This window comes from Myxocyprinus asiaticus, chromosome 11, assembly GCF_019703515.2.
Source record: "Myxocyprinus asiaticus isolate MX2 ecotype Aquarium Trade chromosome 11, UBuf_Myxa_2, whole genome shotgun sequence".
Classification (NCBI taxonomy): Eukaryota; Metazoa; Chordata; class Actinopteri; order Cypriniformes; family Catostomidae; genus Myxocyprinus; species Myxocyprinus asiaticus.
The window spans coordinates 20,649,994-20,664,223 of record NC_059354.1 but is presented as its reverse complement, the minus strand read 5'-3'; the positions used below and the strand labels follow the sequence as shown (position 1 = coordinate 20,664,223).

The 14,230-nt window shown below is 38.3% G+C and overlaps 1 protein-coding gene across 1 annotated transcript in view; it reads right to left on the bottom strand.

Annotated features, from left to right (window-relative positions):
* Positions 1–3,940: 3,940 nt before the first annotated feature.
* The window catches only part of LOC127447860 (thrombospondin type-1 domain-containing protein 7B-like), a 331,798-nt gene continuing 321,508 nt past the window's right edge, over positions 3,941–14,230 (bottom strand). Inside the window, exons 29-30 of the mRNA XM_051710006.1 lie at positions 7,241–7,328; positions 3,941–6,753 (exon numbers count right to left, since the gene is read on the bottom strand). Of these exons, the coding sequence (XP_051565966.1) occupies positions 6,672–6,753; positions 7,241–7,328 (170 nt within the window). The 3' untranslated portion in view covers positions 3,941–6,671. The remainder of the gene's footprint in view (positions 6,754–7,240; positions 7,329–14,230) is intronic.

The following is a 14,230-nucleotide window of genomic DNA, read 5'->3' as shown; positions in this document are numbered from 1 at the left end:
CTAAAATATAACTCACAACATGAGATATATTATTCACAACATAATTCCCATAGTTCCATTTATGTTATTCCATAGTTTTGATGACTTTACTATTATTCAAAAATGTGAAAAACAATTATAATAAAGAATGAGTAAGTGTTTCAAAACTTTTTTTAACGGTAGTGTGTGTATATATATATATATATATATATATATATATATATATATATATATGTATATATATATGTATATGTATATGTATATATATATATATATATATATATATATATATATATATATATATATATATATATATGATTTGAGAATGTTCCAAAGAGTGACTTGTGTGCTTCTAGAATCAGACCTTTCATACAAAGGTTAAAAATGAATATGAACGTTGCATTATTCGAGGTCTGAAAACACAGCATCTTTTTTGTTGTTTTGACCAGTTGTCTTTTTCTGCAGATAAATGCTCTAAATGACAATATTTTTATTTGGAATTTGGGAAAAATTTTGTCAGTACTTTATAGAATAAAACAAAAATGTTAACACATACATATAAATAGTAAATCCAGAGAAACTGATAATTTTGCAGTGGTCTCTTAATTTTCTTCCAGAGCTGTATGTATATTTGCTTTGCAAATCATTATTAAGCAACATTTCCCACAGAGTATCACAGTTTATTACACAGTACACAAACACACACCCAAAGTAATTTAGTGACAGACTGTGATTTCAGCATATACTTATAAATTTGTATGCTTGACTTTCTTTCTTTATTTCTTTCTTTTTATTATATACTTTGAATAATTTATTTTATATAGCCTTGTATACTCTGTACTTTTGGAACTGTCGATTTATCCTTTTGAAAGTTATTTTTTCCCTATTTCCTTTTTTCTTTTGTTCTGAACTGAACTGTTGTCATGTACTTTCAGCAACAACAATAATAAAAAATGTCACTTTTAATGAACACATTTATGAAGAAATTTGAATGAAAATCAAAAATACATACTCTGTTTGGAATAATGTAAAGATTTTGCTGTTTCGGAAGGAAATTGGTACTTTAATTCACCAAAGTGGCATTCATCTGATCACAAAGTGATGAATTGATTCATTTTTGATCAAATCTAGACAGGCCCCATTTCCAGCAGCCATCACTCCAACACCTTATCCTTGAGTAATCATGCTAAATTGCTAATTTGGTACTAGAAAATCACTTGCCATTATATAAAACACTGCTGAAAACTATTTGATTCATTAAATGAAGCTTAACATTGTCTTTGTTTTTGAGTTGCCACAGTATGCAATAGACTGGCATGTCTTAAGATCAATATTAGGTCAAAAATGACAAGAAAGAAACAGTTTTCTCTAGAAACTCGTCAGTCAATCATTGTTTTGAGGAACGAAGGATATACAATGCTTGAAATTGCCAAAAAACTGAAGATTTCACACAACTGTGTACACTACAGTCTTCAGAGACAAAGGACAACTGGCTCTAACAAGGACAGAAAGAGATGTGGAAGGCCAGATGTACAACTAAACAAGAGGATAAGTACATCAGAGTCTCTAGTTTGAGAAATGGACACCTCACATGTCCTCAGCTGACAGCTTCATTGAATTCTACCTGCTCAACACCAGTTTCATGTACAGCAGTAAAGAGAAGACTCAGGGGTGCAGGCCTTATGGAAAGAATTGCAAAGAAAAAGCCACTTTTGAAACAGAAAAACAAAAAGAAAAGGTTAGAGTGGGCAAAGAAACACAGACATTGGACAACAGATAATTGGAAAAGAGGGTTATGGATCTTAACCCCATTGAGCTTTTGTGGGATCAGCTAGACTGTAAGGTGCGTGAGAAGTGCCCGACAAGACAGCCACATCAATGGCAAGTGCTACAGGAAGTGTGGGGTGAAATGTCACCTGAGTATCTGGACAAACTGACAGCTAGAATGCCAAGGATCTGCAAAGCTGTCATTGCCACAAATGGAGGATTTTTTTTATGAGAACTCTTTGAAGTAGTTTAAGTTCTGATATATATATATATATATATATATATTTTTTTTTTTTTTTAAATTATAATAGTAATGTTTCACATTATTAATGTCCTGACTATACATTGTGATCAGTTGAATGCCACTTTGGTGAATAAAAGTACCAATTTCTTTCCATAAGAGCAAAATCTGTACATTATTCCAAACCTTTGGCCACCAGTGTATATATTTTTCTATAGACAGGTAAAATGCCATCAAGTTATCACCTGACACCTGACAAAACTGGAATGAGACAATGTGCCAAGCTCATTCCTGCCCTCCTGTGTTCTTTAGTGTATTTCCACCTCACAATTGTACATTGTCTTTCCTCTCTATTTTAACAGCATTACAAAAATCTTACTGTAAGGCATCTTGTGTTTTACAACCTAATGTAAGAAACCTTAAAAAATTGTTTTAAATAAATAAGTAAACAAAACAACCTTCTATTAGTATTTCTTTTCACACAAATTATGTTGCTCCATCAATATTCAACAATACAAAATTTAGTTTTTGCAATCTTAATAGACTGTAAGACCATACACAAACATCTAACATTATTAAGTTGAAATAAAAGTTCAAGAATAGGCATTATTCATTTAGCTTCCTATGTGTCTTGGTTACATCATGCAATAGTTTGATTTAATGTTTAAATCAACAGCAATGGAAATGTAATACACTGTTCTGGGCCTCTTTAATCCATAAATAAATAGAACAAGCTGAAATTCCACTGATCTTTCTCTTACAGTTTCCTTTATACATGATATACGTACATACTGTAAAGCAATTATCCTGCTTCTCTCTGTCACAGTCTGTCTCCCTTATGTTCTTCAAGGACTCTTATTTTGAAGTTTTCCCCTGGACTACATCTCCCGTAGTTCACTACCCTCATCACTTCCATCTGCTCCTCATCCTTTCTTGTATGCCATTCCCTCATTAGTTCCTTTTTGTATAAATATCCTCTAGTTTTGGCCATTCCTTTGTCAGTCCTTGAAGTGTAACATTGTGTTGTTATTTTGTGATGTTAAGCTTTATAGTTTGTCCCACTCCTGCATTTACTATTAAAACATTGAAAAGTTTCTACTCCTGCATCTCCTCTCTTCCTCTTCTTGAACCCAACGTTACACTCTCCCCAGTTAGTTTGCATGTCAAAGTTTGTTAAACAGATTGGGCTATCGCTGAAGGGAAAATCATGATGAAAATGAGTCTTTTTTTTGCCAGCCCATGAAGATTTATGGAAAATCATCTGCAGTATTATTGAGGATTAATGGATAAATTAAACCTGACAGAATCACACCACCCAGACATGTGTCCTCTAGGTGGAACTGACAAATCTGTTTAAATTCATCTCATTCTTTAACAGAAATGACAGGCTTTACTAATAAAAACCATTAAACAAAAGATTTAAATAATTCAACATCCTGGAGTCGAAGTATTTGATGGACTGCAATTTGAAGATATTCAGTGCTTTGTGCAAAGTGCATTTGGTAGAGACAATGGGCATAAAGTAAATGTATTTAATAGAATACAATTTAATTCAATATTTGAACAAAAGTAACTCATTTTACTTTTATTTCAGTGTATTATTTGCACAAGAGATTATTTCTGTTAATTTTTTTTGTTTGTTTCATCTGTTTTTTTTCTTTGTTGTAATGTCCATCATTTGTTTGCAAATAATGTGTATCAAAAAGGAAATATGGTTTTAAAAAGACAATCAAATTAAGTATGATTTCAGTCAATATTCCAACATATTGTTAGAGTTTGATTTAAAAGACAGATGTTTATTTACTTTCATGTAACCCAAATGACAAACCTAACTCATTGCTAATATTTCCAGTGCATTTTGGTCAATGTAGCCGACACTGGTGTTATGTTGAGCAGTGAACACTACATTTTACTTGGTTAGTGACTAATGACTCTGATACAGATACCCACAGAGTATCACAATTTATTAGCATTTTCATTCAACTTTTCAAGTACACACAATTAAAACAGAAAGTACTATGTAAACTAAAGGTCAGTGTTTTACAGGCAACTGTATATAGTGCTGAGAGCATATTAAAACTTATTAAAAGAAGCCATGTAAACAAGTCAGTTCTAAGAGGCAACAAATTAAAATAAATAACGAAATAATTCAAACAAACAAAACACGGTTGACAACAGAAGCAAATTTCCATAAAAATGCAAGGCCACTTTTGGAAAAATCCAGTGTATGACAAAATCAATCCAGCATTATATATATATACACACACACACACACACACACACACACACACACACACACACACACACACACACATACATACATACATACACAAACTGGCAGCCAGAAGTTTGGAATAATGTACAGATTTATCTGTTTAGGAAAGAAATTAATACTTTAATTCACCAAAGTGGCATTCAGCTGATCACAAAGTATAGTCAGGACATTACTGATGTAAAAAATAGCACCATCACTATTTGAAAAAAAGTCATTTTTGATCAAATCTAGACAGGCCCCATTTCCAGCAGCCATCACTCCAACGCCTTATCCTTGAGTAATTATGCTAAATTGCTGATTTGGTACTAGAAAATCACTTGCCATTATATCAAACACAGTTGAGAGCTATTTGGTTCCTTAAATGAAGCTTAACATTGTCTCTGTGTTTGCCAAACTGACAGCTAGAATGCCAAGGATCTGCAAAGCTGTCATTGGTGCATGTGGAGCAATTTTTTGACGAGAACTCTTTGAAGTAGTTTAAGAAGTTCTGAAAAAAATTTTCAAATTGTAATAGTAATTTTCACGTTATTAATTTGGTGAATAAAAGTACCAATTTCTTTCCATAAGAGCAAAATATGTACATTATTCCAAACTTTTGGCCGCCAGTGTGTGTGTGTGTGTATGTGTATATATATATTTATACACACACACACACACTCAATTGGGCTTTAAAATAAAATATTTATATATATTGCCATCTTTTCCAGGGGTTGTAAGCAGGGTAAAGAAAACAGTCATATGCTATATACATTAGAGGTTCTCACAAGGGTGGACTACATTTAGAAATATGCCAAAGCCTTTCGATTTCATCAGTGAAAGAGCAGCTGAATCATTCAGATGGATTTCATGAAGACACAGAAATCGAATTCAAGGAACTGTTGCTGTTGAAGATTAACCAGTTTGTACTTACAAATAATGTGGACAGCAGTAGCAAGTTTCATGGGTCAAAGTACAGTAGGCAGGATGCAAAGAAAGATGGAAGGTACTAACTCAACAAATGAAGAAAAATAATAACACATTGTTAATTGATGTGCATACAGTATATACGTATATACAACACATACAGCATAGAACGTACATTCTTTTGGTGGAGAAAGACCACATGAATTAGAGGTCTAATATTTCTTAATCTTTACATCATCTTATCATGAGGACCATTGAAATTTAGGAAATGTTTTTCACATGGCAATATGAGGAGGAAAGCAAAACTTGACACTAAGGCATGAAACAGACAATCAATAATGCAAAAAAAAAAAAAAAAAAAAAATTAGAATTCTGTCATTTACTCAACCTTATGTCATTTAAAACCTGTATGACTTCCATCATGCAGTGGAACACATGAGACATTTTGAAGAATGTTGATGCTGCTCTTTCTCTTACAATGGAACTGAATGGTGACTGAGGCTCTTTTTGTGTTCCACAGGAGGAGGAAACTCATAAGGGTGAGTAAATAGTAAATGACAGATTCAGCATTTGGGTGAATTATCCCTTTAAAGAAATCTCAAACACCAGGAATATTCATAAAATACAGAATCAGCACCTGTACTCTACTGGAAATGATTCACATTCTTAGTGTTGAACCTCCTCTCCCAGAATAATGTTCATGCAGACTCTACAAAAACGCATTGGTCCACTGTATCTGTGCTAAATTAGTTCCTCTAACCACAGGATTTTGCAGAAACTCTTTCTGCATGACATAGGAACTCAGTTCATTATCTGCTGGTGTTGGAGCAGACTTCATACATTTTTCAGCTGCTAGACAGAGGTTAAAGATCAAACATAGCCATTCAGCAGAAACACAGACAGATCATCAACTGTAACCTTTGAGGATGTCTAAATGAGCTGTGTTTTGGTTTACTGTGTGGATCATACACACATTCAGAGACATTCTATATGAACAACAGTTTACAGCTAAGTCCTTGCATCACAATGAAAAACACTAGAAAATCTGTTTGAACACAAAGAGAAAACTAAACAATGATTAAGCACTAATGTAGTGCAAAACACATTAGTCTTGTCTCGTTCTTTTTTTTAAGTTAAAAAGTCACCTTAAGACTGGCTTAATGCAACTGACTAATACACTATAGTCGGTACAACTTGAAATGCCCTTCTGTGTTTGTTTCCCCTTGTTCTTGATGTATGAAAAATCACAGCAAGAAAATGTCCTCCATCTGGTCTGTGGAATGTCAGCTGTGTCTTGTACCCTCTTTGAATGTCACCATTTTCCATATGATCACTGATCCAAAACCGTCGTCCTTGCAGGCTGGCACACAATGTTTGTGTTGGGGATTTCAAGACTGAAATGTTCTTTGATGTCTGTCTGTTCCAGAGGAGCCCTCTTTGTCATTATTTGGAGAGATGAACATTTTTTAAATGTTGCAAGTAGTCCAGCTTGTGCTTTGAACATAGTCACATGTCCACATCACCATCGTAGGCCAGAGTCAGGTGCTTCTGAGGTGGACATGTACTTTTACTCTGTTTGAGTGGTTTGCTGCAATAAAAAGAGCCAATAGAAAGAGAAATCAATTAAATTTAAAGGGATAGTTCACACACACACACACACACACACACACACACACACACACACACACACACCACCCACACAAAGACTCCATCACCATTAACCTTTATTGTATGGAAAAAAGATGTAATGTGAGTGAATGGTGACTGAGGCAACAGTCTGCCTAATAATAACTGTTATATTCCACGGAAAAAACACAGAAGTCATACGGGTTTCGGAAACGTGAGTGACGCTGTTTCCTGTTTCCATTTACTGTATTTCTACACTGTACCACTTGATGGCAGCAACAAGTCATCAGAAGTGGAACAAGAGGCCTAAACCAAACAACACTGGAAAAACTTGAGGCATTTAAACTATTTCAAACCTGCTTTGTGTTGTACATTAAAGAATCCCTTTGTACAATTATACAGATTATTTACTTAACATTTGATGATGTGTATGTTGGTAACATACATACCAAAACAGAAAGGCCACAGCAATTATGAATAACATAAGAATGAATCCTCCAGCCGTTATCCCATAGACCCACATTTTTATTCTTCCATCTGTGCAATCAGGGAACAAAAAAAAAAAAAAAAGGATCACATTCACAAAAGCTTTTAGAAGATCTTAAAACACTGCAAATAATGGCTGTCAATTGCCAAGCTTTTGATGCCCAGCTTAAAATGCGTTGGCCACTCATATACATTCAGGAGCAAAGCAACCATTTAAAAAGGAAGTTCACCCAAAATTAAAATTCTGTCATCATTTACTCTCCCTCATATCGCTCCATAGCTGTATGACTTTCTTCTGTGGAACACAAGATATATTTTGAAGAATGTTTTACCTGTTTGTCAATTCAATGCAAGTCAATGGGGCCCAAAACAACACTGGACCCTATTGACTTTGTGTGAGAGAAGAAAAAAAAAAAAAAAAAAAAAAAAAAAAAACCACACTCTTCTTTTGTGTTCCACAGAAGAAAAATGCATACAAGTGTGGAGCAACATGAGGGTCAGTAAATGACAATTTAAATTTTTGGGTGAAATCTCTTTAAATAAGAGAAATTTCTGAAATTTCTCCATTCAAACCCCAACATTTTTAAGAGAGAATCAGTACATTTCAAAGACCCTATCTTTAAATGAATGTTCCAGGTTCAAAGCAAGTTAGGTTCAATCGACAGCATTTGTGGCATAATGCTGATTACCACCAAAATTAATTTCAACTCATTCCTCTCTCTTTTTTTTTTTTTTTTTTATAAAGAAAAGCAAAAATTGAGGTTATAGTGAGGCACTTACAATGGAAGTGAATGTGGCCAAATTTTGGAGGGTTTAGAGGCAGAAATGTGAAGCTTATAATTTTATAAAAGCACTTACATTAATTCTTCTGGTAAAACTCATGTATTATTTGAGCTGTAATGTTGAAATTTTCATTTTTACAGTCATTTTAGGGTTTGTTGACATTACATCATCATGGTAACAAAGTTTTAAAATTGGCTATAACAGAAAAGGTTTGAAAATAATTCACACTAAAATCATGTTTATATGCATATCCTTTATGTCTTTGTCTTGTGGCTATACTTTTGAAACAGTGAGTATTTGAACCTTCAAAAATTGGCCACATTCACCTCCATTGTAAGTGCCTCACTGTAACCTTGATTTTTGTTTTTTCTTCAAGAACAAGAGGGACGAGTGAAAATAAATTGTGGTAATCAACATTATGCCACAAATGCTCTCGATTGAGCTTAACTTGTTGAACACAGGACATTCCTTTAATGCATCCCCAGACTTTTCAAATTGTTTCTATGTCCCCTTTTTCATCAGGTTCATGTTTAAGTCTAGTCACCATAGAAAAATAAGAGCATTTTTATCACTCTGAGCTGCTTGTGGTTACTGAACATTGCATGGTTGCTTGTTGCAGCAGTTACAGATGGCACATTTATACTGGTGAAAGGGAACTTAAATACTTTTTCACCATCTTCAATTTATCTTTAAATTCTAAGAATGAGATGTGTCACAGAGCCATTAGGATGCATCCATAACTGACATGACAAGAGCTCAGAACACATCTCACACAAAAGACACAAAATATCATCACCCTGATGAACTGCACACAGATGCAAAAACTACACTTGGGGAAGCATATCTTGCTAATAAACTTCTGTTACACTTTATAATAACTTTAAAATATAACTTACAAACATTTTATAATGCTTAACATCAGTATAATTCAAAATATATAAAGCTTTATATATGAATAAATTAATACAGTTCCCTTTCGGAGAATTCGAGCTGCATATGATCACTGTGGGACACCATCCGAGTGTCACGTGATCTGAAGCACTTACACAATCACGCCAATTTATTGGCTGATGGCACTTAAGCAACACCCTCTAGGGAGCTACGTCATGGGCTCCATAAATGCACTCGCTTTCGTGCCGGAGTCAGATTTTCTGTTCTTCAGTGCACAATCTCGTCTGGCCCATGTTGTACATCGAAGTGAGGATTATAATTTCTCCCTTTTGAGTGACAACACAGGATGGATATTAAGAACTGCTTACCTCCATGTACACGGTTCATCATCGTGAGGATTCCCACAACGTGTTTCTTATCTGGGGTTTCGCCATGCGGAGGCCGCGTTGGAGGGTTCGGATTGCCCGCAGTGTGATTTGATGAACATCAGGACACTCCACGAAAGGCTTGCCTCCTTTGGAAGGGATTTAGTCAAACCACGTGCTGCCGCCTGTCTGCCATTGCCACGCGGCCGTGTGACTTGTGGGAGGCCAGTGCAGATGCCAAAGAGATGTCCTGCTGCTCAGCTCCCAAGGCCTTCTTAATGAATGCCTGTGTCACAATATGGGCTGTTCAGTGACGCAGTCCAGTTGGTGGTGGAAAAATTCTGTGTTGTAAAACAACAGACTGCTGCGTTGCAGCAGATGCTTCCTCGTAAAGAGAGTGAAAAGCCTGCTGCAGCTCCGGTGCGCTCACGTTCGGCGTCTTCGCAACATCCCACCAGAGAGCCGCATAAGGTGCTGGACACAAGTTTTGCACCCCCTCAGAGGGATTGGGGTCTTCACACATTCCTGCCATCACGTGTCCGTGTAGGCATTTGGATGTTGGCCCGGCCCCTTTTAAATGGCCGGCAGGACACCAGAAGCGAGTCTGATGGACTTGCGGTGAAATGAAGGGTGAGCCCCCATTCAGTGAACGAAACCGGACCATACAAATGTATCCGTTTCTCTCCTGTTTGCCCTTTGGACAGTATAAGTTTGCCATTGTACATGCCTCAAATATCCAACAGCCAGAATATGGATCAGTTTACCCCCACAGCTTGCGCTGGGGAGTGAATATTAAACAAAATCGCATCCCGAATTCAGCCTCTGTCTCCATGACCAAAGGTCTCGAGACATGCATAATATAATTTGATGTTCATTAAGCACAAGTGTACACAAAACACACAGTGAACATAAGAACCACACATTGCTGGGGCTGGTGTGGCGAACCATTTTTCTTAAATAACCATTCCCCCCAATGTTCACACACACTTCCCTATTCAAAATACCAGGGAAAAGTTTTATGTGGCTTTCCCTGCTGTAAATGCATTTCAGGGCGCTCATAATTTGTCTGAATACAAAAAAGGCAGAAACATTATTAAATCCCATTCAACCAGCCACAGTAGTAGAGTCGCGAAAGCCCCTCTCCGCTGTGCCACTGGTTGTGGGGCAGTCGGCAAAAATAAGCCAAGCACGCCATCTAGTGGTTACATGTCATGCTTAGGGGTGTAAATCGGACGTTTCATCACGATACGATCTTATATCGATTCTCTTGGCCTACGGTCTGATATTTGCCAATACTTCAAAGTCTGCCGCGATACGATTTCAATTTGATTTGATTCAGGGCCCTGTGATCGATATTCTGATATTATGTGCCTATTTTACATAATCAATTAAAAATGTTTGCCCTCAAATGCAACAAATATAATTTGAATATTTTATTGAGCTCTCTGAAAAGTGCAAATTTAGCATCCACAACAAAATAAGGTACTTCAGATGTTGAAAACAATTATACAGGTAATAATATAAAAAAAATAATGTCACACACACACGATCATCAATTGTTTGATTAAAGCTTATTTTTCAGTTTAATCCAATTCAAAGTACTTACATACCCATGACTTGTTTCCAACTATCAGTGTCATCCATGGTATTCTTGGCTACAACTTCCACAGTTGTAATGACAAATTTTGTTACAGTTAACTGGGTTATAGTTAGTAAAGGTGTTGACGTGTAGATGTGTAAAATCTTATAACTTATGCTGGGCAGCAGGTGTTTCTCTTTCCCTCATTAGTGCTGTTCATAATGTCGGCGTTGTCAAGACGTTTCACATGATGTTTGAACTGCTCCATGGTACTTTCAAATAGCAAATTGGTTGCATGCGCAAAGATATCGACAGAAGCCCGAATTAATAGCGCATGTGAGCTGCTCTGCATTTGTCAAGAGAGCTCGCATTTTGAGCGCCCGGTTGACGTGCTTGCACGGATCTCGTCACTGGAGCCCATGTTTCGTGGGAAGCCTGGTTAATGTACGCACATGGATAGCAGAGCGCAATTTGGCTTCAAAGACCCCGCACACATCCTTGCCCCACATGAAAAGCATATTTAGTGCTCAGTGAAATTAATGTAATAAGGTTGCTTCATCGCCTGACGGAAATGTGTACAGACGTGGCTGACATGAATATTAAAATAAAGGTACATCTTAAAAAAAAAGTCTAATCAATAACATTGGATCATTGGTTATTGTATCGATGCATCGATCCAGATCGATGAATCGTTACACCCCTAATCATGCTACAGGGGAGAGCCATGCATTAACTCCTCTGTCTGCCCGTCTAGGGGCTTGGCAGCAGTTGCAGTGCATTTCGATTTGGGTACTTCGAACAATAGAGCATGGTTATGTCATTCAATTCAGGCGGGCTCCGCCAGTATTCAATGGGGATGTTCAGACAGATGATTCTGTTCAGGAAGCCACGTTTTTGATTCGGGAAATTCACTCTATTGCCCCTTTTTATAAGAGAAGAGATTCCCCCTTCTCAGAGAGAATGCGGCTTTTACAGCCGTTATTTCTGGTCCCAAAAAAAGATGGCAGATTGCGCCCCATTCTGGATTTGAGATGTTTGAATTTCACCTGAATCAAATGTCAATTCAGAATGTTGATGCAGAAACAAATAATGTCACAAGTATGGCCAGGGGACTGGTTTGTGACAATAGATTTGAAGGATGCTTATTTCTATATTCAGATTGCACCAAAGCACAGGCGTTTTCTCAGATTCGCTTTCAAGGGCAAAGCATACCAATTTTAAGTCCTTCTATTCAGACTTGCACTTGCACCATGCACTTTCACAAAATGCATGGATGCAGCTCTGATGCATCTTTATGCGTTTCCACCGATGCACGCAGATCTAAAGAGGGTTCAGGAGGATCGGGTTCGGCTTCAGTTAGTGGCGCCGTATTGGCCATCTCAAGTATGGCTTTTGACTCTGGTCTCTCTCCTGGAAAAGGTGCTTTGGGAGATTCCAGTCAGAGTAGGCATGTTGTCTCAGACAAGGGCAGCATTTGGCACCCCCGGCCGGACTTGTGGATGTTATGGGTATGGCTCCTCAACGGGGCACTCTTTTGAATGATGTTATCCCCCGCTGTGGTTGATACCAGTCTAATCAATGAGCTCCATCAATGAGGCAGCTTAGGGTACAGCACGAAGTGAAAATCCAGTTCACTGCCCTGTCGGTACAATGCTGGAATTTTTGCAGGAGCGTTTCGGGGCTGGGGTTGTCCCAGCAACCCTTAAAGTCTATGCTGTTGCTATAGTGGCTGAACATGCGCTTATCAATTGAGTGTCTGTCGGTAGACATTCTCTTGTCTCTCACTTTATGCACGGGGTAAGCAGGCTTAGACCTTTTCGCATTTCTTTATGGGATTTATCTGTTGTTTTAGAGATGCTCGCAGTTGCTCCGTTCGAGCCCTTGACAACAGTTACCGATACGTTTTTGACTCAAGACGGCACTGCTAGTGGCACTGGTATCATTTAAGAGAGTCAGTGATTTGCATGCCCTGTCGGTGAATTCTTGGTGTATGGATTTTGCAGCAGGGTATTCAAAAGGATGTGCCAAGACCTCTTTGGGCTACTTTCCCAAGGTTATTTCTAAGTTGTTTTGCTCGCAGACCATTCATTTTCAGGCTCTCTCTCCTCCCCCACTTGAGTTGGAGAGCATGAAAGGTTACATACTGTATGCTTTGCCCAGTTCAGGCACTGCAAGTTTATGTTGACCATATTAGCCAGTGGCATAAGTCAGAACGGTTGTTTGTGTGCTTTGGTGGCCACAACAGAGGTGTTTCGGTGTCCAAACAAAGACTGTCTCATTGGCTTCTTGATGCAATTTCGAGTGCTTATGAAGCGCACTGTTTACCTTCGGGTATTCAAGCCCATTCTACGAGGAGCAAGGCATCCTCATGGGCTTTGGCTAGAGGTGCGTCCTTGGAGGACATTTTCATGGCAGCAAGGTGGTCCTCTCCGTATACATTTGTTAGATTTTAGAATCTGGACGAGGGATTGACTCCTGCTTCCCAGGTTCTTTCTGTTGGAACAGGAGTAAATTCATAATTTCTTTTTATTCAGACACTTTAGCTCGCTTGTGCGCCGCTATATGCTTGCCACATGTGCTTGGACAGTTGGTAGCTACTGTTCGTATGGTGTGAATGTATTCATTCCCAAAGCGATCATACGCAGTTCAAGTTCTCTGAAAGGGAACGTCTCTGTTACGCATGTTCCCTTTAGGGAACCAAGGTTACGAAATGCTGCATAGCTAGCCATACTCTCTAGCAGCTGCATAGGCTCGTGCCTTTTGCAGAAAATCTGACTCAAATGGCATGAAAGCGAGCGCCTTTATGAAGCCCGTAGCTCCCTAGGGGGTGTCGCTTAAGCACAATCAGACAATAAATTGTATAATATATCAGTTGCCTGGGGAAAGTACCATGTGACGAGGAGGGCGTGGCCGGCCGTGAGGACGCACATCCAGCGCTAAATTGCCCTAATCAGCCAGGAGGGATAAAGACAAGCCAGAGGTACCAGTTCAAGAGCGAGAGATGAACGCAGCCGCTTTAAGTTGACTTATGTCATTAAAGTTATGTTGTGTGTTCTGCCGGTTCCCACCTCCTTGCCCATCCTTGAACCCCATTACATTGTTGTCGAAACCTGGGAGGGAGGAGGGATGTGCTGTCGTGGAGTCCTCGCCGCTGCCATCTGCTGGGAAGCAGAGGAACCGCTGCCGTCCGCCAGGAAGCGGAGGAGCCATTACTGTTCGCCAGGGCTCAGAGGACTCGCTGCTGTCCACCAGGAGAGGAGTAGCTGTCATCGGGGGGCGGAGGAGTGGCTGAGGACCAGGCGAGTGAGTTTCTCCCTCTGTTCTCTCTCTCGCTC